This window comes from Zosterops lateralis, assembly GCF_965231275.1.
Source record: "Zosterops lateralis genome assembly, chromosome: 1".
NCBI classification, from domain to species: Eukaryota; Metazoa; Chordata; class Aves; order Passeriformes; family Zosteropidae; genus Zosterops; species Zosterops lateralis.
In genome coordinates, this window is record NC_139762.1 from 130,453,641 (window position 1) to 130,477,488 (window position 23,848).

Below are 23,848 nucleotides of genomic sequence, written 5' to 3' on the forward strand. Positions count from 1 at the left end.
ACAGCAGAGCTGTCTCTCATGTACAGAAGACTCATGGTCACTGTGCTGCACTCCCGAGCAGCTCCCGACTCCATCACAGCAAGGGAACAGAGGGGAGATTCTTCCCAGTGAGAGCGTCGGGAGAGACCCGATGAGTCATGGGAGCCAGCTCTGGCAAGAGACCGGCTGCAAGCACAAACAAGTAGCTCAGATTTCATCAAATGAAAGGCAATAGAGAGCCAAGAGACTCTCTAATATTTACAATAATCTGCTACTGGAGGGGAAAGAGGGGACATCAATATTCTGACTGTATCTGCTAACAGAACCAGGCATGCTTCTCTCAGTTCAGGATTAACAGGAAAATACAAAAATCACAATACAATCCATAATCTGCTTCCACACAAACATTAACCAGCAACTACGACAACCACCCTTTCATTTGCATTAAGAGATTAGCTAAAGCGTATCCCCCAGGGGAAAGCCTCACAATACAAGGTTTCTGAATGTGATTTTCATAATCTGTCTCTTAGAGACAGGACCTTAAAAAGCCCCACTGCAAACTCAGCACTCATTAATCCACTCACCCATTTTGTTAAACTTTGTTTCAACTCAGTAGCAGTGCTTGACCCTCAGATTACAGCTACAGCAAGAACACCTGAATTTATCTTAATGGCAGTTTAGGTGCAAAAGCTAGAATTAGTAATGTTCAACTAAAAACTTCAAAAGAAAGACTTTCCCCCTTCCTTTAATATTTCCAGCAAATGAACTATGAAGTACTGGTAAAGAGTGTGTAAAATGTGAACTCGGCTGAAGCAAACACGTACTTATTTTTCCAATACAGAATCTTCAAAAAAGCAGAAACTGACTGCAGAGCCTTGCAAGAGACATGGACACTGCTACTTTTATTTCATTGAATTTGGGAAAAAAAAACCGGGGTAAGATCTACCATAAAAAGTACACAAAAAACAAAGACTGCCCATACATAACCAGTATTTTATGATCTGAAGAGCACAGAAGCTTTGGGAAAAGTACTCCTGTTTGATACCCCAAGAAGTCTTGTCCCCATGGGTTGTCTGACAGGACTGAGAACAGAGACCTGAGGATTGGAGCTGGGCCACTCCAAATGCAGGATCCTCCAGCCTCTTCCAGTGACTGGGACTGTCAGTTCCAGCAAACAGCACCAGTCCAACAAAACCCAAACTTTGCAACGTGCTTGGTAAAACTTCTTTTAAACCATTCCCTAAGTGCCTAAGTGGCTTCTAAATCTATAACCACATTAATTTCAAAATTAGTCTTAAAACTCCTTCTGCAGGTTTATGCTCCCAGTTTACTGGTGTCTCCTGACAGTGAATAAACCTGCTGCTAAACTGCTCGTCAATATAAAAACCAGCTGTCCTGTCTTTTCTCACTTTTAAAGGCCCACAGTTAAAGAACATTAAACACAGGCTTGAAGCTATTCCATGTATTTGTAAATAAAATAACTTGACAGAACAAGATTACAAAGTACAAAATGAGCCCTTTCAGAAAGTTTTAACTACAAGATGTTATATGTGTGTATTATAAAATTGGCTTTTCGCAAGATGTGTGCTATATGATTAATAACATAGTAAGGATATAAGGATATAAGTTTATTTCTGCTATTGGTAAGACTAGATATAAAGGGAGTAGTTGATGTAGCAGCTGCTTAAACTGTCTGTTTGGTTGGGATAACATCCAGTGAACATGTAAAGAAGACTCTGCTACTGATACACCAACTATCAGCATCTACTACCCACAGAAGGCACGGACCAAGGCCCAAGCTGGACACGATAAAAAGGACACAGCCACGAAACACGCATGCTCTAAAAAGGCGGACCCAAGGAGGGACCATGCAGAGCAGTTCCTGGAATATGGAAACTAGTTTATGGAATTTTATGAATATTCATATATCGATACAACGAAAAGGGTATTTAACGAGTATCCCTGGGAGAGCGGGGTGTGGACTTGGCTGAATGCCAAGTCACCCGGCCGGCCGTTTTTGGTTTTTTCTTATCTCCTAATTGTCTTAATTATTTTATTAAACATATTCCTTAAAATTTACTAAAAAGTGAACCTCGTTTTTCACAAAGAGGAGTCACCGTTCAGTCCATTTGCAGATGAAAAATTCCACACGCACACATTGGTTTGGTTACAGCTTCAGTCATCAGTGCAGCACAGTGCAAGTTGCATTCACAGATAAAAAGATATATGAAGCAGGTACAAGTACATTCTCAAAATACAGGATGTGATCTAACTCTCAGAAACCCACTTCCCCACCACCAAAAGGTGCTGAAAAGCCAAACATACGGAAAACAAGGAGATGGGACTCTTTAATGAGACAAGTTAATATTTGACAGCTTAAGAAAGAGGAAACAATTGGATAAGGAAGAAAACTATTGTTAGTCATTGGAAGGTATGTACAAGGGAGGTCTGTACTTTGATTCTAAAAAAGGGAAGCTAGCAAGTCTCCACTCCTGAAATAGAAATACCAAGAGGTACAAAAAAGTAAGCACTATTAACTCAAAGTGCCTTCTCAGAACAGCCCATTTTCCCTGCTGCAGCATCACTGTTCCCTCATCTTTCAAGGAAAAAGTATATGCAACTATTTATTTCCATTAGTCTTTCAATATATACAATCTGGCAATTTTACAGAATCTTCCTGGTCCCAAGTCTGTATCAAAGTGTTTTTCCCTTTGTGTATTTATTTCCAAGTAGAACAAAAACTCCTCAGTGTTTCTAAAGAAAGCCTTATTTTTAGAAATTGTCTAAGCTAAAAATACTTCAATTCAATTTTCACCTGAAGCAATGTCTTGCAAAGTCTGAATGTAGAGTGCCTCTCTGTAGATGCTAAGTGCATCTTTAGCTACCAGAAATCTCATGGAGGGATACAGCTCTGAAGTACTCTCCTAATTTTTATAGAAAAAAATGACTGACACTTTCAGCATACAGAATGGGAGACTAGTGCAACATACAGCATTGATTGTTTATTCAATAAATATTTAACCCAATTACTGCCAACCAAGGCAAACAGAATTTTTCAAAGCAGAAATTGTCATTTAGAGATACAAAAGTTTAACATTTTTTATAGAAAGTCAGTTGCTACTATATTCATACAACTATTTCAAAGAGGTTTTTCTGCTTCAAAAATGAGGTTATCATTATAAAAATACAGAAACATATCTGGGGGTTTAACACATCTTTGCAAGTGTAATTTTTGCATTTATATGGGAACATGACACTTCTGTATTCAAGAAATTAAAATGAACACTACGATAGACATTTTCTGCACTGATTATTTCATGATAGTCCTTAGATACATCTTTCTTGGTGCTGGGTATACATTTAAAATGAAGCAACTTGCATCTCACATTTATCCTGAGGTCAGCTGTGTAAAGAGGAAAGCCAGTTTTATAGGGATACTTGCAGGCTTCTTGTTCAAAATATGAGGTTATTTTGAAACAAGCCAATAAAACTCCTGGGGGAAGAAAAAAACCCAAAACTCTCATCAGTGTTTTAAGAAAAAAAAAAATTGTGACTTTTTTGGGAATTACTTCCAAAAATATGTAGGCTAGCACACCCAAATGCTGTATCACCCAAGTAAAATTTCAGTATGCATTTGACAAATCTGAAACTCAGAAACTGTTCTGAAAAGAAAGTATATAAATCCCCAAGAAGAATCTCCCTAAGCTTCTCATCTCAAGATCCCAACCTACAACACAATTTCTGCAAGGAGAAAGCTGCTGAAGCCTGTGGGAATCTGCAGAGTCTTCAGCACAGGTGAGGACGTGCCATTTGGGTCCCCCATCATCCACCACGGGGTGCAGTTACAACCTTATCAAAGTTCCACTTTGAACACAGCAGTTATTTTCAATAGCACCAAGAATCTCCCAGAGACCAGCATTTAGGCAAATACAGACATAAAATAGGTTTGCTTCTTCCTGAATCAGCACAATTGGTACAAGGCACTGCTTGGCATAGGAAGTAATAAGTAACAGCAAAACAAGAGTTCCCAAGTCTTGTGACATTTAGGTTTGTACACTGGATGACCTTGTAATTAATTATACACCATGGCTACTAAAATAAGATGGTCTACAGGATTAATGAAAAGATCACCGTCCCATGCATGCTCACAGTTTTCCTCCCTAGATCAGAAAAAACCCTGCATAACATACCAATGTGAAACATTAGAAAGTAGGGGTTGTTAAATTAAGGAAGTACATTTCATTCTCCAATCTTCCACAAAAGTCTAACCTAGACACAACTCAAGTAAATGAAGTTGGAAAATATTCTGATAACATTTTCACCAGTCTATCCCTGCAGAGGAGAAAAAAAACCTATTGTCTAGAGAATTCATAGATTGAGGCACATTGCAGTTGAAGATATTCAGGCATATTTCATGGCTAGAACAGAATTTCTCTGAGGAACCTCACTACAGACTTCCCCAAAAGCAGCTCCATATGGTTCGAAACACAACTCGCAACACACGATAAAAAACATTTGGTCCTTAATCGCTACTGTCTTCATCGTCATCATCATCAGATACATCATTTAAAGATGACTTAGGCGACTGGCTGTAGCAGTCTGACCTAGCGGACTGACAAGCAGTCATCTCCCCTGTGGAAAGAAGATCGTAGCAGAAGTCGCAGATTCTCACTGGCTTGGAAGACTGGCTGGGGAGCAGGAACCTCTTTTCGGAGCAGGGCCCGCACACGACGAAGCCGCACTTGCGGCAGTGGTGGCGGCGGTTGACAGGGGTGAACTTGGCCTTCTGGCAGCGCATGCACACCGTGGCCTCCGAGTCCGGCACCCACACGGCCGCGTGCTCGTTGCTGGGCGTCTTCCCGCTTTTGGAAAGCAAATCAGAAACACACTTGTTTATGTGGTTCATCCACTCCGACTTCTCTGTAGCGGTGGCGGCGTAAACCGCAAAAGACTTTGTTGGTGTCTTGATAAGCCACCCGTTCCGTAAGTCTCCCTCATCCTGGATGGAATCGATAGTGACGTTTTCCAGCGGGATAATGTGCTGTTTATTGTATTTCTTCTTCTGGATGACAATGTTACCATAAACAAGAATGTCATTGAACAGGAAGAACTGCCTCGCTTTGGGCTTCTTCCTACACAGTTTTGTTAGGACTCCCTCTCCGATCAGAACGCGGCCAGGAATAGTCAGGGGTTGACCAGCTGCTCCAAAGCAGTTTTCCACTATACTTATCCTTCTAGTATTTGCTTCGCTGTTTGCCAAGCGATCCACCATCTTTCACAAGTATCCTAAAATTAGAAAAAAAAAGTTTGTTATTAGAACAGGACTGATTCAAGAGCAAGCAGCCTACCCCAAGGAAGGTACCAACCCCGCATTTCTTAAAATATCTAACAGGACCTGCTGGCTGAGAGACATTGACTTGGGCTAGATTTAAATAAGTATTAACACCTAAGAATTTTTAGCAACCGATTAGTCTTTTTTCCAAAAGCAAAAATGTTCTGTGCAGCTGACAGCTATCTTTATCACACAGACAGCACCTACAGCACTGCATCTGAGAGCCTCCGGCAACAAACCAGTTCCTCTCTAGTAAGGCTACTGCATCCTGGTTTAATGCTCATATTTCTCTGCATATCCTCCTACCTCTACTCCAGATAGCAACAGGAAGTATCATCCATCATTTCGAATTCTAATGCTACAAAAACATCAACTTAACTGAGCAGCCTGGAGACCCACATTAGTTTTAACACAACAAACAAATTATATAATTGCTGTTCACATAGGAAACCACACTCTCTGAGCTAGCACACTACTCTCTTTTTTTTCCAGTATGTAAATCTCAAATCATGGGCCAAAACCACGAATCTACCCGCTGGAAACATTTTGTACAGGCCACAGCTTGCACCCCCCACTACATCTGCTTTCATGGCAAACTCTTGAGCCAGGAACAGGGAGTGAGTCATGGCTGGTGGTTCATCACCTGCTTGCTGGTGCCTTCATTTTGCAGGAGTCCCACAGTCCCTTCCTCCTCACCTACACAAACCACATCTGTGTCCGTCACATTCAGGCAACCTACACAGAGGACCAGCCACACAGCTCACAACTGCTCCTGAGAAAGACTAAGTGACCTGCACCAGCTCCAAGTTTAAAAAAGACTACTTTATATTTCAAGAAGTGCTAATGAACTGTATGCTCCAATTACAGATTAAAGCCCCACCTTGTTGTTGCCCAAGTAGCAAATAAGATTTTTTTCTTGTGTGAGATAGCTAAGGCATCCAACAGGGAACTAAAATTAGGAAGTCACTATAGTGATTCATACCTTGGCAAACCACTCTTTAGCCTCTTTTACCCTAGAGCTTCCCAGGCAGAAGTCTGGCAAAGGCAAATCCTGCCAGTATGATCCAGATCTGCTCCCTTCAAACTCCTTGTAGTACAGCCATGAACCTGAACTGTTGTGCTTGATGGAGCAGTGAGACGTCTGGCAGAGGCAAGTACTATGGACAGACTTTTTCTCAGCAGACAGAAGACATTCCCCCATGCCTTGCACAGGGCTGATGCTCACAACAGCCTTTGCTACAGCTACAGCTTTGGATGGTGAAGAAGAGCAGAGCAGCAAATACTCCAGTGCCTTCTGCTGTGCTTCATGACACGATCCCAGGTTGGGAAGTCCTCAACATCACCTACTTCTTCTTTAATCTGCACTGCCTGCCATCAATACAGCATCAGCCTACACCCAAGAGGGAAACTGGGCTGCAACAAGGCTCAGACTCGATGCTGCTCAGACTCCATCACTCTGCTACAACCTGATCCAGGCAATCTTCCTCCTAGGAATCAAAGCACAGATACTTCCTTACAAAATAAAGATGAAACCTCTCATCAGGCCTCATCTAAATAAGCATGTTACCTGTGATTACACACATCCACATGCCCAATGTTAAGTATTATTATTGTAAGTTACTGCTTTGAAAGTGTGATTAGTTTTACACTCAAGCAGTTTTACAAGTGATCTCACACAGATATGTTTTTTAAGCTCAGCACACATTATCTTATACCAAAGTCTGACACTCAAGAGAAGAACCTCTAAAAGTTATTTCTCAGCACTGTTTGAATTTTCTTTACATGAGTCACAGCATTAGTTACAATACATGAGTATTGTATTAACTAGCTTTATGGTTAGGAGAATTACAAAGCCACCAAATCCAAAACAATTTTGATCTACAGAAGGTGAAGACAAAATACAAATTGCCAAGTAAGAACGGAACAGAAAAGAAACTAGGAGTGCTTTTATGTATACTTGCTGTTGTCCTAGGCTCCAAAATCAAATTCAGGTGCCTGACTGCTGAAGCTCAGGATCGGGAACTACAGTTAATTGCCATTAACTGCCAAACAACCATTTAACAACATACGAGAAATAAACAATCTCTGCAAGCATCAAAACTGAACTAACAGCTATTCAAACTGAAAAAGCAAGGCCTCAGTCACAGGGTCAATCAAAAGTGATTTAGTAATCCCATGTTCTCCAAGAAGTGGGAAAGGACATCAGTCATCAGAATGCAAAGGGGACAGCCCAGAAAATACACTTTTCTACAGGTACAAATCAACATGCACTACTTATGAGCTTACGCTTCTACACAAATTATCTACAAATTACAGCAAGTTAAACACTTTTGGTAGTGCACAGGGGGGAACACTAGTCCCAGCTCACCCCCACAAACACAACCACACTGATGGGTTTCAGTGAGGCAAGAAGCTCTCCGTGTGAAGTCACAGCCACCTGTAGGAAGCAGTCGCTGCTCCACAGCTCCAACTCGGCCACTCTGCACTCCCTGCCAATAAACTGCAAACTCGGTTCAAGGCCACTGCAAAAGCTTTCAAAATACAAGTCACTGGGAGAAGAAAACAAGGGGAGGAAAAGCTAACGGTTTCAATTAACTGTTCCCTGGGACAATTTAAGAGAAAACAGCTCTAACCAGGATCGTTTAATAATCATCATGGCTTGAAACCAGGTCACATGAGTCCAGAACTTGCGCTGAAAACTGTATTTTGAGCTTGTTGTGAAAGCAGTAACTAAATGGACCTTAAGCAAGAATCCTGGCAAAGTTAAGGACTATTAAGAAAGACATGATAAATCCTATCTCTTCTAGATTGAAACTTTTTCCTGTAATGGATAACATTCCCACATGCCAGCCTCAAGGCTCTAAATGCCAGAGACTGCTGCTGCCAACTCCACCTTTCCAAGGCATTAATTGTATTTTCCACACTATCAGATTGGACTTTTTAGAATAAGCACACAGATACTTTCCTCCTGAGTTTTTAAAGAACTAAAAATTTAAAATCCATATGAAATTCTATGCACACTAATGCTCATACACCTTCACTAGCCTTTTCTGAGAAAGGAATTAAGTTCAGAAATGGATGGGAAACTACCCCAAAATACATCCTGATTACAAATAATCATGAAACATGACAAAAATAGACCAGAAATACAAGAAAAGACATCTCAAACCCACAGGCAGCTCTTCCTCTCATGAGCACAGTGACCAAGGATGTTGAAATCAAAATATTGTCTGGACACACAAAGGAACTTTTAACCCCAAGATGTGACAGTCCAAAACCAAAGTTATCAATACCCAGTCTTTAAAACTCACAATCTTGTCTTAAAGCATATTCAGATCCTTAGTAAAGAGACAGCAGGTCATCATACCCTGGAACTGCGTGGTGATATCCTCCTCTCTTCCAGCTAAACTTTCTTCTGAAATTCCTACTGTTGGCCACCATGAGAAGCAGATACTGGATTACTGCCCTGAAGATGCAGGATCGCAAGGCCTGATCATACAAAGTGATTCCTGAATAATGGCAAATTGCTGAAAACATGCCCAAATCTTTCCTCAAATAAATGAGGAATAAACCAGAACCACAGGCTCCGAAATAAAAGGTTAGACAGCTCCACTTAAGGGGAGAGTATCTTACAAATAGTCTCATTTTATGGATGCTGTGAAATCAAAACCTTCAAATTTATTATTCAGAATTTTTACATACTTTACTAATTTCACAATTCTGGCACAAAAACTCCTATAAGTCCTGAGGCTGTTATGCAAGGAGGACTCTATTTGTGATGGACTGATGGTCCTCACAGACATCAGATTAATTTGCTGTGTCCAGAGCCAGCACAGTACCAGCTGCTAGTCAAAAGATTATTAAAAAAAAACCAAAAACACAACAAAAAAACCAACACAAAACAGACCAAAAGAACACAAACAGATCACTTTGTAAGAAAAGTAGCTACACAGAGCTACATCATAAGCAGGGTTTAGCAGCCTCTCCAAATAAATATATCTCAACTCTCAAAACTGCAATACCTTCAGTTTGTCCCTCACACACACACTAAGTACCTTTCATGATGAAAATGCTGGGCAAAGGCTTTCATTTCCATTGCACCTGTTTAAAAGTGACAAAATATTTCATGACATAGAAAGCCCCAACTCTTCTACCTTATAAAGAACTGGTTTTGACACTTCAGTTATTTCCACTTTTATTCACACGAAGCCTCTAGAGAAATAACAATTCTGTTATCAAGATAAAGATCTTCTTGCTCCCCTATTTTAGTCCAGTTTTACACTTGTATCCTGTTGGTGAGAACGACCATCTTCAGTGTGAGCAAACACAGACACCACTGATTTTTTTGAAGAACTAACAAGTTACCCACTTACCTAAAACACAATCCATGATGAGGAAGTCACCCACTTAGTACAGTTATTAACATTCCAAACTACTGCAGCAGGAAAATAATTCTATTAGGGTTGCTGTGCACTGACAAGTCACTTTGTACATAATTTTTTTCTTTTTGCAACTGTATCCTGGAGACCAAACCAACGATCTCCCAGGACTCAATGCTTCTACAGGTCTTACTTAAAATAGAATGTTAATTTTATATACTAGCTCTGCTTGTGATAGTGGCCAGACTAAACTGCACAGATTTGCTGTGGCTGAGGACAGACATAAGGAGTCAACTAAAAAGAATGCAACCCTGACTGACATAGTTACACCAAATTCAACACTGACAGAAAACTTCTCTACTAGTACATCAGCACTGTAGCAGTTAGCACCAGCACCATAAGCAGAACCACAAATAACAAAGGTGCGGGAGAGAAAAAATGAGATTAAAAAAGCTGTTATGGCACAGTGATGCAGACTGCATACAGCTCAGCACAAAACCATTTCCTCACCCCAGCTGAGTGCACACTGCCATTACAGCCAGCACTCCCTTCAGGCTGTAAGACGGGCACAAAGGGTGTGCAGAACAGAGACAACCCAAACTCTCAAGTTTCTTTAGCAAGACAGCAGAACTGGCACTGTTCCATTACTTCTGGCTTGGGCAAGAACAAATCAAGTCCAGTGTTCAGTCCCTGCTAAGAAATGTTAATAATAAGCATCTAATTTTTAGTATTATTTTTCTTCAGTGCTCTTCGAGGGAGAAGACTGTTACTGGCCTTGTTATAATTGTCAGTTCATCTATCATCATCTTTGCAATTAGCTATTAGACCATTAACAACTACATTTAACACATTGCATTAATACAAACCAGGCAGTCCATATTTCTCAGAGCCGTGGTATCAGGACACAGGCAGCTTATCAACTCCTACGAATATTCATAGTTAAGGTGACAGCTTTAAAGAAAAAAAAAACCCACATTTAAGCTGCTGCTAAAAACACAAGAGCTCAGAACTAACCACAAAGAGGCCCATCCAGTCCTAAAGCACCAGCAGGATCATGGATGTTTCAAAGCCAGATTCAATAACACAAGCCCAATAAAAAAGTGTCACTAACCATACCATCAGAATGGACAAAGTGAGATCTAGACACTGCACTGAAGCAAATGTAGGGAAGAGAGTCAGAAACGGAGGAGTACAAAAGAGAATAAAGACAGAAAAGGAAAAAACAGCAGATCTAAATCAAAGCAGATTATATCTTGACCCCCAATAAACTTCTAAATAATTATCCAGTTGTCCTAGAGAGCCCTTGTTCTCACACCTGCACGTACAATGTCAGCAACAATCCTACACCGCATACATTCCAATTAACCAATCTTCCTTCTTACCTAAAGGTAACATTCATAAAAGTTACTAGTCAGAGTCATTTAATAGCAGGCAAAAGTTACAGGTTTTATCATGTTTGACTCCACAACCTGAAGGTTCTGAGTAAAACAGAAATTCATTTTGCTTCATTATACTTAAATCACACAAATTAAACATATATGAAAGGTACAGAAGATCAAAAAAAATTTTTTGCAAGACAGAAACAAGTAAATTGTAAACCAGAGACAGACAAGAACTATCTGCAGACCAGATATCTAACGTGCATTAAAATGACCGTGACCTTATCACATAAGGTTGCAAATAATTATTATATATTATCACATCAGACTCATACAGTTTTCCTCTTGCACTTTATTTATGCAAGAAAGTCAGGCTAATTTGAGTTACAGTTGCATAAACACCAAAAATTACGTTACCCAGACCCCTCATACATCTCTCACTTAAAGCTCTGTCTGAAACAGTAATTCCACTACTTTTTGTGAACAAACTTCCAGAAGGCATCTCAATACTGTAATACAGTATGCTGACCTCTATCAATATTACATCTATTGCTCTTAAGAGCAACATTTGACATTTTGCAATACTGCCAAGTAAAACATAAGTGTAAATTCCTGAAGTGCAACCTGTTTAAGGAAACTTATCCATGTTTAACGTGCTGAAAATAACTTTAGTGTGGAAAACTGCTGAACTAAAAACATGCACAGCAGATCTGATACAAGTGAGAAGACAAATCAGCATGTTTTAAATTCTTACTTCAGCTTCACTAGTTACACCTCCTGCCCTGCATCCTTCAGTACATCCAGAGAAGGATGATACTGATGCTTGTCCTGGTTGGCAAAATTACATTTTCTGTGGATTAGATCTCACCAGCTGTAATCAGAATCCAAGTATTCATGCACAAGCCACCCTTATGGTCCTTGACAGGTAGTGCCAATAACAACAGTTGGATTAAACATAATATAGAAAGAGGCATTTAATTAAATTTTATTTCTATAATTCAGCATATAAAATAAAATACTGAGGAAAATTAAGTGTTAAGCATCTATCAGCCCATTTTCAATTAGTGTTTCATTCAACTGTCTACAATTGTCTATTAAATACCTCTATTAATTGTCTATTAAATACCTCTTTAAGAACTAACTAATAGCTTTGTTATTATTAATTATATATTTGCATTATTCACCAGTTGCTTTATATAAAATAGTAAAAAGACCAAATTAAGCATAAAGTTAAGTGAAATCAAAAATATTTCACCCACAAAAATATTATGTTGATAGGAGATCTGGGTATGACAAATGTTTTCTAAAGGTCTTTATCACTGCTAAAAGCTGACACAACAGCAACAATTAAATGCCCGTCCTGTGCTGGAGCTAGCAGGATGCTATTTAAAACATAAGACAACAACTGTCACTTAAAGAGAAATACAGCCTTCTAACAAGCAGTTCTCTTAATGATTCTCTTCAAAAAAGTATTCCCCAAACTGTTGTATTTATCAAACTGTCTTGCTATCACTATCATAACCAGCTGGTAAAGATATAGAGGATAACCCTGATAATATATCAAAGATGTATCAAGTACAACAAAAAGCTTCATCACAAAACTGAAAAGAAAGAAAAGCGGAGATATTAAAGAGGCTTTATCCAGGTAGAGATGATAGCAGGAAATGAGTCAGTAAGATCCCTCTGAACTTCAGCATAGTCTTTATCCAGATAATCACTTTTGACTAACCTGGTTAACAGCTGCAGTGTTCAGAAAGGTACTCACAGTGGGACAGAAACTTTGATTTGATTCACAGGCCAAAAAAAAAAAAAAAAAAAAAAAAAAAAAAAAAAAAAAAAGCGCCCAAACAACCTTTTCCTTATGGCACTTTAAACTATTCCCTCTACCCTTAATAAATATCAGTATTGAATAAAGTCAAAAAAACTGCAAGATAAAACACTGAAAAAGATGATGGCAAAACCAAGGCTGCTTCAGGTTACAGATGCAAAGATGCTTGCAACATTTTAATCTGAAGACTATAAAGAAACAGTGTAAGCAGCAACCAGTAGCAGGTTGGCAGGAAAGGAGGTGTTACTGTGGGCACCTCTCCCAAGTCTCACTTTATGACTCTAATGATTTTTAGCATTTTCTATATGAACGCATATTTTTTTCCTCCCCCCGTGAAGACACATCTTCCCGCATTGTGCAAGCCTGTGGAGGAATGGCTTCAGTGTGGGGAAACGCAGATTAGCCAACTCACCCCCTTACTGGTACACCCAGTACCACCCAGCAGACTTAACCCTTCACTCGTCCCATAACCCATTAGCCAATGCTGTGGCATCAACCACGGAAACCGCGCCGGAAACACGTTACCAGCCACCACATTACTTCATACTGTGCAGCAGCCTGTAAATACTCTGCCTTGACAAAACTTCAGACATCTTCAGATTGCTTCTGAGTCCAGCATATAGTCATGTCCAACTACATCATGAAAGTCAGGAAAGCAAATCCATGCATTTGTCTGGTTGGATGTCATCATAAACCTACAATTACTATAATTACCTATGATAGTTCATACAAACTATAATAAACTGTTTTATTTTTAACTGTTACACAACTGTCACAAGTCAAATCCCACTAAAATTCTTTTTGAAAGTAGTGTAGAAATTCTAGTTTTAACTGGCTAACACCTTATAATTTAGTAATTTTTTCTATAAATTACAGCTAATTTTTGTATAATCTAATTTCTATCTTAAAATCAGGGACTGCTCTTTCACTTCAGCAAACCAGTTGTGTAGTAATTGTTCATATAAGGTAAATAATTCTAAATGTATGACAACAAAAAATCTCACTTTATTATCAAACCTGCACAGCACAGGCATTGCTTTTCAAGTTTGCATTATCCAAATGAGTTAGGAATTCCTCGGTTAGGATTGCCCAGAAAGGCCAATTCTAGCATCAGGATGGAAATAATTTCTAGGTAGATCTTTCAGGATGTATGACCTCATATTCCCTAACCCACTCAGAAAGCTCATTTGAGTACAGAAAGCTATTTGTAGCAAAAGACTATTTATTTTGCCAAGCAGCATATGTATTAGCACAGCAAGAGCAGGGCAATGTTTGAACATCCAGGCTACTCTGCTGAACAACCACCACACTCCCTGAGCTGCCCTATGCAGGCAAAACCACCCGAGTTCTACACACTGGGTCCTCACAAGGTTTGGTATTTAACACCATAAACCTCAGCTGGAAATAGAACACCAACTTAACCTGCTTGTAAACAGAAAGGCCAACTCCCACATCCAGAATTGTTACAATGCTAAGTAATCACAGAGGAGACACAAAGGAAACAAAGGCATGCGGAAGAGGGCTGTCCCCACCAGACGTGTCTGGCCTGTTCCAAACCTGCCCTGCTGAAGGATGAGAGGAACCACCTCGGCCACGAGGCCACGTGCAGGAACGGCAGCACCCCTGCTCCAAGCCAGAAACGTGTGGCACCCGTGAAAGAAACAGAAATCCAGAATTGCTGAGTTCAAAGTGCTCCCACTATCTTCTCCTGCCGGGAGAAAACATGACAGATGGAAACAGAAGCAGTACTGAAGGGTTTGTATCACAGGGAAGGCCTCAATGCACTCCCAGACCAATTGGAAGGGGTTGTATTTCCCTTCTGTCCCCTGCTGCACTGAAAGTCATCTCTGAATGCCTCTTAGGGGAGAAGATACCTCACTGCAGAAGTCCAGGAGGAACATTCTTGTAAGAGGTCCAAATTTTTAATGAAGTCAGCTGCTTATTGCCACTGTCAGTCTTCTATTTACAATAAACCATGGTAGCTGACACTGTTTTTGTCTTCTGGCATGATAGAGACAGAGTTGCTGCTAGGAAGAAATACAATTTTCCATCCCCCACCTGGCAGTCAGGGGTTGGAGTGAACAGAGCAACTATCTAAACTAACTTCCCTGTGTCCTTACCCATCTCTTGATAAGCTGAGCATTTCCCAAGCACCTACACAGGCCCACACGGCTTTGGTGTAACTTCAGGAGCTAAGGTGCTGCCACATTTAAACGTGGAAATTTGTAACACTGTTCAGAATGTGAAAGAGGAGGTCATCAGCATGAGCCTGTGGAATAGCTAGAATTAAAGGAATCATTAAAAAAGCAATCAAACAAAAAACTTACACAAAAAAAGCCCCACCAAAAAAACCCTAACCACAGCACACAGCCAAAACCCCTGAAAGCTTGAATTCTGCAGAGGTGAACAAGCAGGCCTGATCCACCATGAATAGTGTTCAACTTTGACAAACTCATCTCTCAAAGCACAGAAAGCAAGATAAAGGCAGCTACAGGCACAGCAAATACTTGCAGCTGTCAGCATACTAAAACAGGGATAAGTAAAAAGGCTGATATTTTGTATATCTAAAAATTATGTATTCATAAACTACATAAGTGTGCCCTTTAAAATTAATTAACACACAACTGATTTAAAAAGCCCAGTATTCAGATCAGATTTTTGTTGCTATTGGAAAGCACCTAAATATTTTGACTTGCCATTTGTATTTAGCAGCATTATTATCAGTGGTTTAGCTTAACTTCTGGTGCTAGCAAATGGCATCTTTCATCTTAACCAAAGCACTGCAGACACACACCAGAATATAGTTTCAAAATCAGCTTCCACAGATCTGAAGTCAAAAAAAAGCTCAAGTTCCTTCTGAAGTTCTCCACAATTCTGAGTAGATAAAAGACACCAGAAGAAACACAAACAGATCAACACCTTCAAAATGTGCCTGCAGAGTCAAGAGCAGAGGACAGCAGCCTGGGATTCTGCTCCACCTCAAGAAGGTCCAGGAGACACAAACCCCATCTGCTGGGTGGCTGCCTAAAAGATGACTTGACCAGGCAGCGATACCAAACACTGGGGTGTATTTTTCTGTTTACGATTTAATGTTTCCCTACTCCAACTGTTTAGCTGTTTGGAGAGTCTCTCCCAGCAAACGTTACTCTCCAGTTTGGCAGCAGGGACCCACCCCTCCCTTCCAGGCCTGGACAGGAGCCAGGAGTGCCCCTCCCATCCCACACGCTGCTCTTCAAAGAACAGCTTAACTGGTGATAGCCCACTTTGGCAGCACCGGGCCGCACATCTGGCCAGCTGGGCTAGCAAATTACGTGACATTAAATGGACACTGGGAGAGAGACATGAAAAAAAAAAAACAACAAAAAAACAAAAAAAAAAAAAAAAAAAAAAAAAACAAAAAAAAAAACAAAAAAACAAAAAAAAAAAACCACCCACACCACAAAATGGTCAAAATGAGCTGACCAATTTCTGAGCAAGCTACATCCTGCTTCAGCTTTGTCAACCCAACATAACAAAGAGAACCCACTGCATCGACATTTTAAATTTTAGTAAAAAAACTATTTAAATTCTTTTGAGGAGGGGACACAGCATCATTAGTATAGAAAAGCACAGATCCAGATGCAGCTGCTCTTCAAGAACTATTGCCAAATCCATCTTGCAAGCAATTTTCCAAAACCAGATCAGCTTTGTGGTTTGTTGTTTTTATGGATTATTACAGCACACATGGAGGCAACTTGTTAATGGCTACCCAGACCGTCTCTCAGTCAATGTGAAAAAGAGGATTTGGTTTCCAGTGACTGAAATAAGTTGTATTTTTCAGCGTGCTTCTTGCAGCATCTTTAACTTGACAAATACAGAATATTTACAAAAAGATCTCTATAAGATACTAGTATACATTAAAAACAGCACCTCCTGGATCTCAGGGCACCTGCTTGTTTAAAGACCTGAGAGCTACCAGACCAGCTCACGTTCCAAAGAGCTTCATCGAGTTCACAGAATTTTTTTTTTTTTTTTTTCCACAAATGCAAACCTGTGACACACCAGCCTGTTCACTGGCTCATGTATTTTTATTATGCACAGGTACTTAAACAAGACAGTGTTAAACAAACAAAAAAAGCTTTCTGTTTTCAGTTTTCTTCAGTTCACTTTTATTATCGGTATAAGAGAAGTTATTGACTTCACTAACAGTCTAACAAGGACTAGAGGACAGGTAATAATTCACAGCATGGCCAAACTAGAGAGGTTACCAAGTAGTCAGAGCCTGATGAGAGCCATTAATTTTCTACAAAGTACTACAACACAAAAGGACTTTCAATTTTAGCAAGCATGAAACATGTTTTAAAAGAGCAAAGTTTTCCCATGGAGTCTCACAATTCACAAGCACAGCAACATAACATCATTGCTATTTCATTTTCATTACATCAATTTTTTTCACCTGCATGTGTTCTTTGAATCCTGTTATAGGAAAAGAAGCAGTACAACACAGAGGTTTATTTTACTAGCCCAGTAATTTTAAGCAATTCCACAAAACTAAACAAGACATAAGCCAAGTAACAACACTCAACCTTCTCTTCTCTGAGCAGGTGCAATCCTCAACTTTCTCCTGCTCATGACCCACCTAAGACATTTCTACTTCAAGAGGTAACCCTAATAATATATTGTACTGTAGAAATACTTTCAGGAGGCAGGCAGCAGATCACTACCTAACAGGATCAGACAAAACACTGCTAGAGCACATTTTCAATATTATAGTAGAAAAAACAGAATATACAGACATATGGAACTCTTTCAAATTCTTCACTCCTTAATTAAAAAAAGCTCCAAGTAACTTCTACCAGACAAAAGACAAGTATGACTGATGGTTGCAGGGAATCCTTTTCCTACTATTTAAAACCACTGAAAGAAGTTGCCCAAATTGGTACCAAAAATGGCTCATGCCCAGTAACCACATGCGGGAGAGCACAGAGGCACAGGCAGCCGAAACACAACTTAGGGCTTGGAATTAAACTAGATGTGAATTTCAGGAAGCTTGACAACACTGAAGTGCTGCAATCTTGGACCTGTCACTGCTGATCCCCAGAAATATTTAAAATATATTTAGCCAGCATTATGTAAAAACACATAAGCCAATACACCAAGTGTTGAATTCTCTTTCTGAGCAAGGGACATAAGACCTTCCTTTACATCAAATGCTGCTACCTGGTGACACATGGATGAATAGTGAAGGTGTAAAAAACCAACATCTGACAGCTGTTAATAAAAGCCAAAAGGAAAGCTTTAACAATGATACCATAAATAAAGTTTGTCAATCTTCAATGCAATCAGCTTTTCAAACATAACCTGTGTGTTAAAAGGGCAGTTCGCTTGCCCCCATGCTGTTAACCCTGATCAGAGAGAGGGGTGGAGGGGGAACCAATCACTGTCACACAGCTTTCAGAACAGAAGTACACTGAAAATCACTCTCAGAAGGTTTACATTACCAAGTATTGACAGCTAAGGCAAGAGAAATTTAAAGCAGAAAAAGAATGGTAAGGACAAGGAGTTATTTCCTGAAAAAAGTCCTTAATCACAGCAGCTTACTGTAGGTGAAGGCCTTCCTGGGAAATTCACTGGCCCTTTTCCCTTTCACTGCTTGTCAGATGTGTTTGATTTATTTTAGTTATATGGAAAACAACTGGAGTACAGACTATCTAGAGGACAATTGGGAAACTGCACAAAGGTTTGCACTGAAGTGAAGCTGCACAAGGAAGATGCTGACAACCTGAACAGCTGCATGTGCAGTACACTGTTAATTTGGTTAGCAAATTACATGCACACTTTAGAAATGCAGATGTCAAAGAACATGCTGTAACTTTTCCTTTTTCAGAAGGCATACTAAGCACTTAAAAGCAAAATGGTTACCTCTAGATGATATGCTGGAGGCACAAGAAGCATTTTAAGAAAGCTAAAGCTGCTGATACAAAGATCATATTTATCACTATTTATCAGCCCCCCGTGTCTGTTTGAATCAGTAAAATTTCTCAAGAGATTGCCTCTCAACACAGTAACTAACAGTTTGCATGTCCTCTTATTACACTCACCCACATTCTTACAAACCCCCATTACACTGGGGGTTGGAGGGCAGGGTGATGTAGCAAGAACATTCCTGTATTTGAAATCTTTAACTTTCAACTAGTTTTTTTTATTTCTTTTACAGTCTGTTGAATGCCAAAATCCTGCTACATTATCTACACAATATGCTCAACACTGTTTTACTGTAAAATAAAATGATGCAAAGGAAAAATAGAAAGCCATTCCCACCTAATTTTTAAAACTCTTAAATTATTTACAATCACTAAAAAGCTAAAAAAACCCAGCCAAATGAACAACAACAAAAAAGAAAATCAAAACATGATTATGTCCAAATAAGCAGTACTCTCACCTATTAATGCAACTGAAGTCAATATGTGTGCATTCTTGACAGTGTAGCATTAAAGTGGCAGGCTGAAAAACATGCAGTGCTCTTCTCTTCAATAACACTTCTGCACAATAATACTTATTTTCATAAAAGGAGCATCTTTGTCCTACAGCTCTCAATCAAGCCACTTCTCATGTGTACAGACTCATTTATTTCAACTGGACTACCCCTGCAGCCCTGAATTTCCAGGGCTCAACCTGCTAACATCACCATATCTTAAGTTCACGGCAACGATAAAAAAATCTTTAGTAAACATATTCTACCACGCCTATACAGAGTAGTTTTTCACCCCCCTGAACTATAAAAACAAGTCCTCCAATGAATAATGAAGAAAGAAGTTATCCTACAACAGCAAACTTGGCACTTGCTGCATCAGAGAGAAAGTTTTAAATGCGTGTTTCTATTTCAGAAATCCATATTTGCCTGTATTATCTTTTGGAACAATCTCCAGATTGTCACATTTTCATCCAAATACTGAATTGATTCATGAAAGTAGTAAAATATACATATATAAGCAAAATCTATAACTTAAAAAAAATATACAAAAATTAAATGGAAGAGTAAGCTTGAATATTAACAGATCTTGAAATTAGTCACAAATATACCTTTGCAATTTGAGGCTGTAGAGAATAAGGTTTCATCTCCTAATGCAAAATCAAGAATTTAAATTCCTTACCTACCATCATCTAAGAATCATATCAGTTGTTAATACTGGGATTTCCTTATTTGACATCACCCATAAATAACTGCACTTTAAGAAGAAAAACTGGCATGCCATTTGTTTGCTAGGACACCACTTCCAACATTTTATCTAACACACATTTTCAGAAAATCAGGTCTGCAAGTACTAAACAATTCAAGTCTGCCTTATCTACGTGCCATGCCTTGCCCCTAAGCTTTCACTTAAACACCTCAGGCCCTCTAAGGTGAAGACGAGCCACTAAAAATGCTGTAAGTGTATAAAACAACTGTTTGTACTCTGCCATAATTGCTCTCTGCAATGCTCTATCATATCATGCCTCACCTGAAACTGCAGTTCCATCTCTTTACTGCTCTGAAACTATCCTGCATCCACTAACAGCAAAAGTTTAAAGTCACCATACCTTTTGAATATAGCAAATATTTTGCCAGAGATAGTTTTTTGTAAACTAAAAGGCTTTAGGATACTACGGATAGATCCTTCTGTCACTCTGGGCACATGTCTAATTACCACAGTTAGTGCTCAGCCCTTGATTTAAGGGAAACAGAACAAAGCTCTAGCTGAGAAATTATTTCACCACTGTATCTAATGAAAACTTGCTTCTAGATGAAAAGATGCTACTCTCTTTCTACATAATACAACAGAGGAAACTGAACCAGCTTCTCCAGCTAAAAATTTCTACACACCAGTTTTCATTCTGCATTTAAGGGACTTCCTCTATGTGGGCTTCTATGTAGAGCAAAACTCAGGCAAACCAAACAGCACAGTCCATCTGCATTCAGAAGCAAGAATTTGGGATTCAGGCACACAACACCTCACTTTCACTACTGTTTTCAACAAAACTGGTAGCACTAAAACTCTTGGGAAAGTATTATTTAAGAATGCTGATACAAAAGACATTTAACAACACTGGGATTCCTATTACCCACTGGGATTAGTCAACAGCATTCAGATTAGAGGCCAAAAGCAAGAGCACTGCCTTCTGAGCTGAAGGATTCCATTTTGCATGCTGATAACTGCACACAAAGCAATTAATCTGTGGGAGCTCAGCACCGATACACTGCTATCCTTAAATACTTCCCTTCTTTCAGACAAGCATCCCTAAAACAATTCAATATACAAGTTTCAGAACTTAAGATCCGAATATTTAAGTTCTCCTTATTTCAGGAGAGAAAGAGGAATTTGCAGTCTCAGTTCTGAAGCAGATTCCTGTGTTGTGGGTCTGGTTTCAGAGTCACTTTGCCAACTGTATTAACCTCATCTGACCTTAAGCTGTTGGGCACATGGAAGCTCCAGATACACAGCGTTTCTCTAACAAGCATCAACCCTTTCAATAACTCTTAGCACAGCCTGACGACAGCCTAAATTAGAACTTAATGATGGTTCTGGAACCACTCGTATTAATCCAGCCAAAAGACAATCCTTGATCTCCGGTTACAGGACGTAAAAGGTCCTTTTAGTTATCAACAACCATTGTACCGACGCTTCATGTCAAAACTGGAGTTAGAGCTCTCTTTCTTAGCAGGAACAAAGCCAGGACGTGCTGCTCAGCAGACTCACCCACCGCTTTCTGAGCAGTTTTGCCATTTATAAACACCGGTGCCTACGAACAGAAGTATTTCGAACGAGGCGAGAGGAAAAACACGCGGCTGTCTCAGAAAACAGCTTATGAGCCACGCGTATCTCCGGCAGACCAGTTACACTCCCCTCAAAACAGGCGAATTTCATAGCGAAAAAAAAAATTAAAAAAAAAAAAAAAAATAGCACCTTATGCTCGCAGCCGCACGACTCGCGGTTCCGGTGGTTTTTCACCAGAGAAGGACAGGGAGTTTCACCGGACGGGCGAGGAGGGGTCGGGAGCGCGGCCCCGCCGGGGCAGGAAGCGCCCTCAGCCCGCCCGCCCGTCCTGTCCCGTCCCGTCCCTCACGGCGCCCCGGCCCAGTCACGAGCCCAGGACTTTCGGGCACTTACGTAACGCCGTTGTTGTTTCTCCCCCTTCCCGAAAAGACGAACTCGTTTCCGAGACACCCCAACTCTCTCAGTGCTCCGGGACAAGCCAGCGCCCGCACCGCCGCTTCCTTCCTGCCCCGCCGCCTCCCTCCCTCCCTCCCTCCCTCCCTCCCTCCTCCGTGCCGGCGGGACACAGCTCTGCCCCAGCCCCGCGGCGGGACAGCGGAGCCAGCGCCGCCTCCCGCCCGGAGCTCCTTCCCCCTCACAGTCCCGGTTCCCAACATGGCCGCGGGAGAGCGGCCGGAGTCCCGGCGGGGAAGGGCTCCGCCAGCAAAGTTTCCCTCTCGCTCCCCGGCCGGCCCTGAGCCGAACTGATCCTCAGCCAGCCCATAACGCGGCTGGACGGCGCTGCTCACCCGGTACAGCCCGCTCCGGCCGCCGCTCGCCGCACGGCCGCGGTCATACACCCCGCGCCGGGGGACGGACTCCAGGACACCGCCCGGCGGGGCGGGGCGGGGCCGCCGCCATCTTGGGCGGGAGGGCAGGGCCGGCACCGCCGTGCCCCGAGAGCCGCCCTCAGCGGGGCGGGCAGGGCAGAGCCGCCCTCAGCGGGGAGGGAGGACAGGACAGGGCCGGCCCCGCCGATCCCGACCCGCCACTGGCCCCTCGTGGAAGGCAGATACTGCCGGCACCAGACCTGCCTCGTGTTGTTTTTTTTTTTTAACACACAGATTGTTTCCATTCTTTGTGGGCGATCGCGGGTTTGCCCTCGCGACCGTGGCTCTATGCTCACCCAGAGGGAATTCGGGATGGGCGCGTTTTTAAACCACACAGCACATGGAAGGGAATTAGTAACGTGTTTCAGTCTGAAGAGTTGCGGGTCAGCCTGGAGAAACTATGGCAGGTCCGCTAGAGGGGCTCCCACCAGAAACACCGCCAACACAAGGAGCCCCTTCCATCCACCTCCTGTGTCAGGATTTTTTGTGTGTACATATCTATGAGCCATCCAGAGCAGTGTTTCCCAAATCTAGGCGGCTGCTGGCAGCTCACCTGGTCTCCAGGATGTCCAGCCATTGATGGGCTCCTTCAGGGGAAGGAAGGGTGGCTGGGGAGGTTCTGAAGAGCTGTGGGGCAAGGAGGGGTAAGAGCACCATTAATTTCTATTCTATGGTGTTGCTCTGATGCCAAAGTCTGCGCTGGAAAATGGCCCAATGGACTGCTTTTTTTTTTTTTTTTTTTTTTTTTTTTTTTTTTTTTTTTTTTTTCCCCAAGAAAATTTCACTTACGTGTGATATGGCAGTTTCATTTTTTCAAATTTCACATTATTGAGCAATAATGTGGCTGGCTCTTCTGGGGATTAAAAATAGGTAGCGGGGCTTTCCAGCGGTAATCATGAACCCGCTGAACTTTCTGACTTTTCTATCCCAGCACAGACAGGGACACAGATAAGCAGGAGTCACATCACTGAGCTGGGTTTCTCCTGCTGTGGAAGAGGGATGCAGGAAAAGGAGCAGGACATGGATGTCTGAACACCCTACAGCATGACAATCTGGTCTTCCACTTCTCCCTCAAATCCATCCAGTGTGTCAGATTTTTATATGTATTTTTAATATACAGATATTTTTAATGTACAGATTTATATAAGGTGTGGGCCAAGCTGTTTAACATGAGTTTTTTTGGAAACAGGTGCTTTTGTGGCTGTTTAAGCCACAAATCTGAGAAGGTGTGCAGCAGGGTGTATTTGGCAGGTGCTTCATGTGTAAAGAATTTGGGCACAGCCAACATTTAAATTGGCCACAAGTCTCTTCATTTCGTGATTGCCAGTTGCAGAGGGATCTTCACAC

The 23,848-nt window shown here is 41.1% G+C and overlaps 1 protein-coding gene across 3 annotated transcripts; it reads right to left on the reverse strand.

The window, feature by feature from the left end:
- Positions 1 to 887: 887 nt before the first annotated feature.
- On the reverse strand, positions 888 to 23,511 carry PLEKHF2 (pleckstrin homology and FYVE domain containing 2). Of its 3 annotated transcripts, none has more exons than XM_083868320.1 (2): positions 23,055 to 23,511; positions 888 to 5,265 (listed from the first exon to the last, which is right to left on the reverse strand). In XM_083868320.1, exon 2 carries the CDS (start codon positions 5,249 to 5,251, stop codon positions 4,502 to 4,504), a length of 750 nt encoding a protein of 249 aa, XP_083724446.1. In that variant the 5' UTR covers positions 5,252 to 5,265; positions 23,055 to 23,511; the 3' UTR covers positions 888 to 4,501. The 3 variants fall into 3 exon arrangements, with proteins under 3 accessions (XP_083724446.1, XP_083724445.1, XP_083724444.1); XM_083868319.1 differs by lacking the exon at positions 23,055 to 23,511 and adding an exon at positions 22,421 to 22,770; XM_083868318.1 differs by lacking the exon at positions 23,055 to 23,511 and adding an exon at positions 22,026 to 22,156 and having other exon boundaries at positions 889 to 5,265.
- Positions 23,512 to 23,848: the final 337 nt, after the last annotated feature.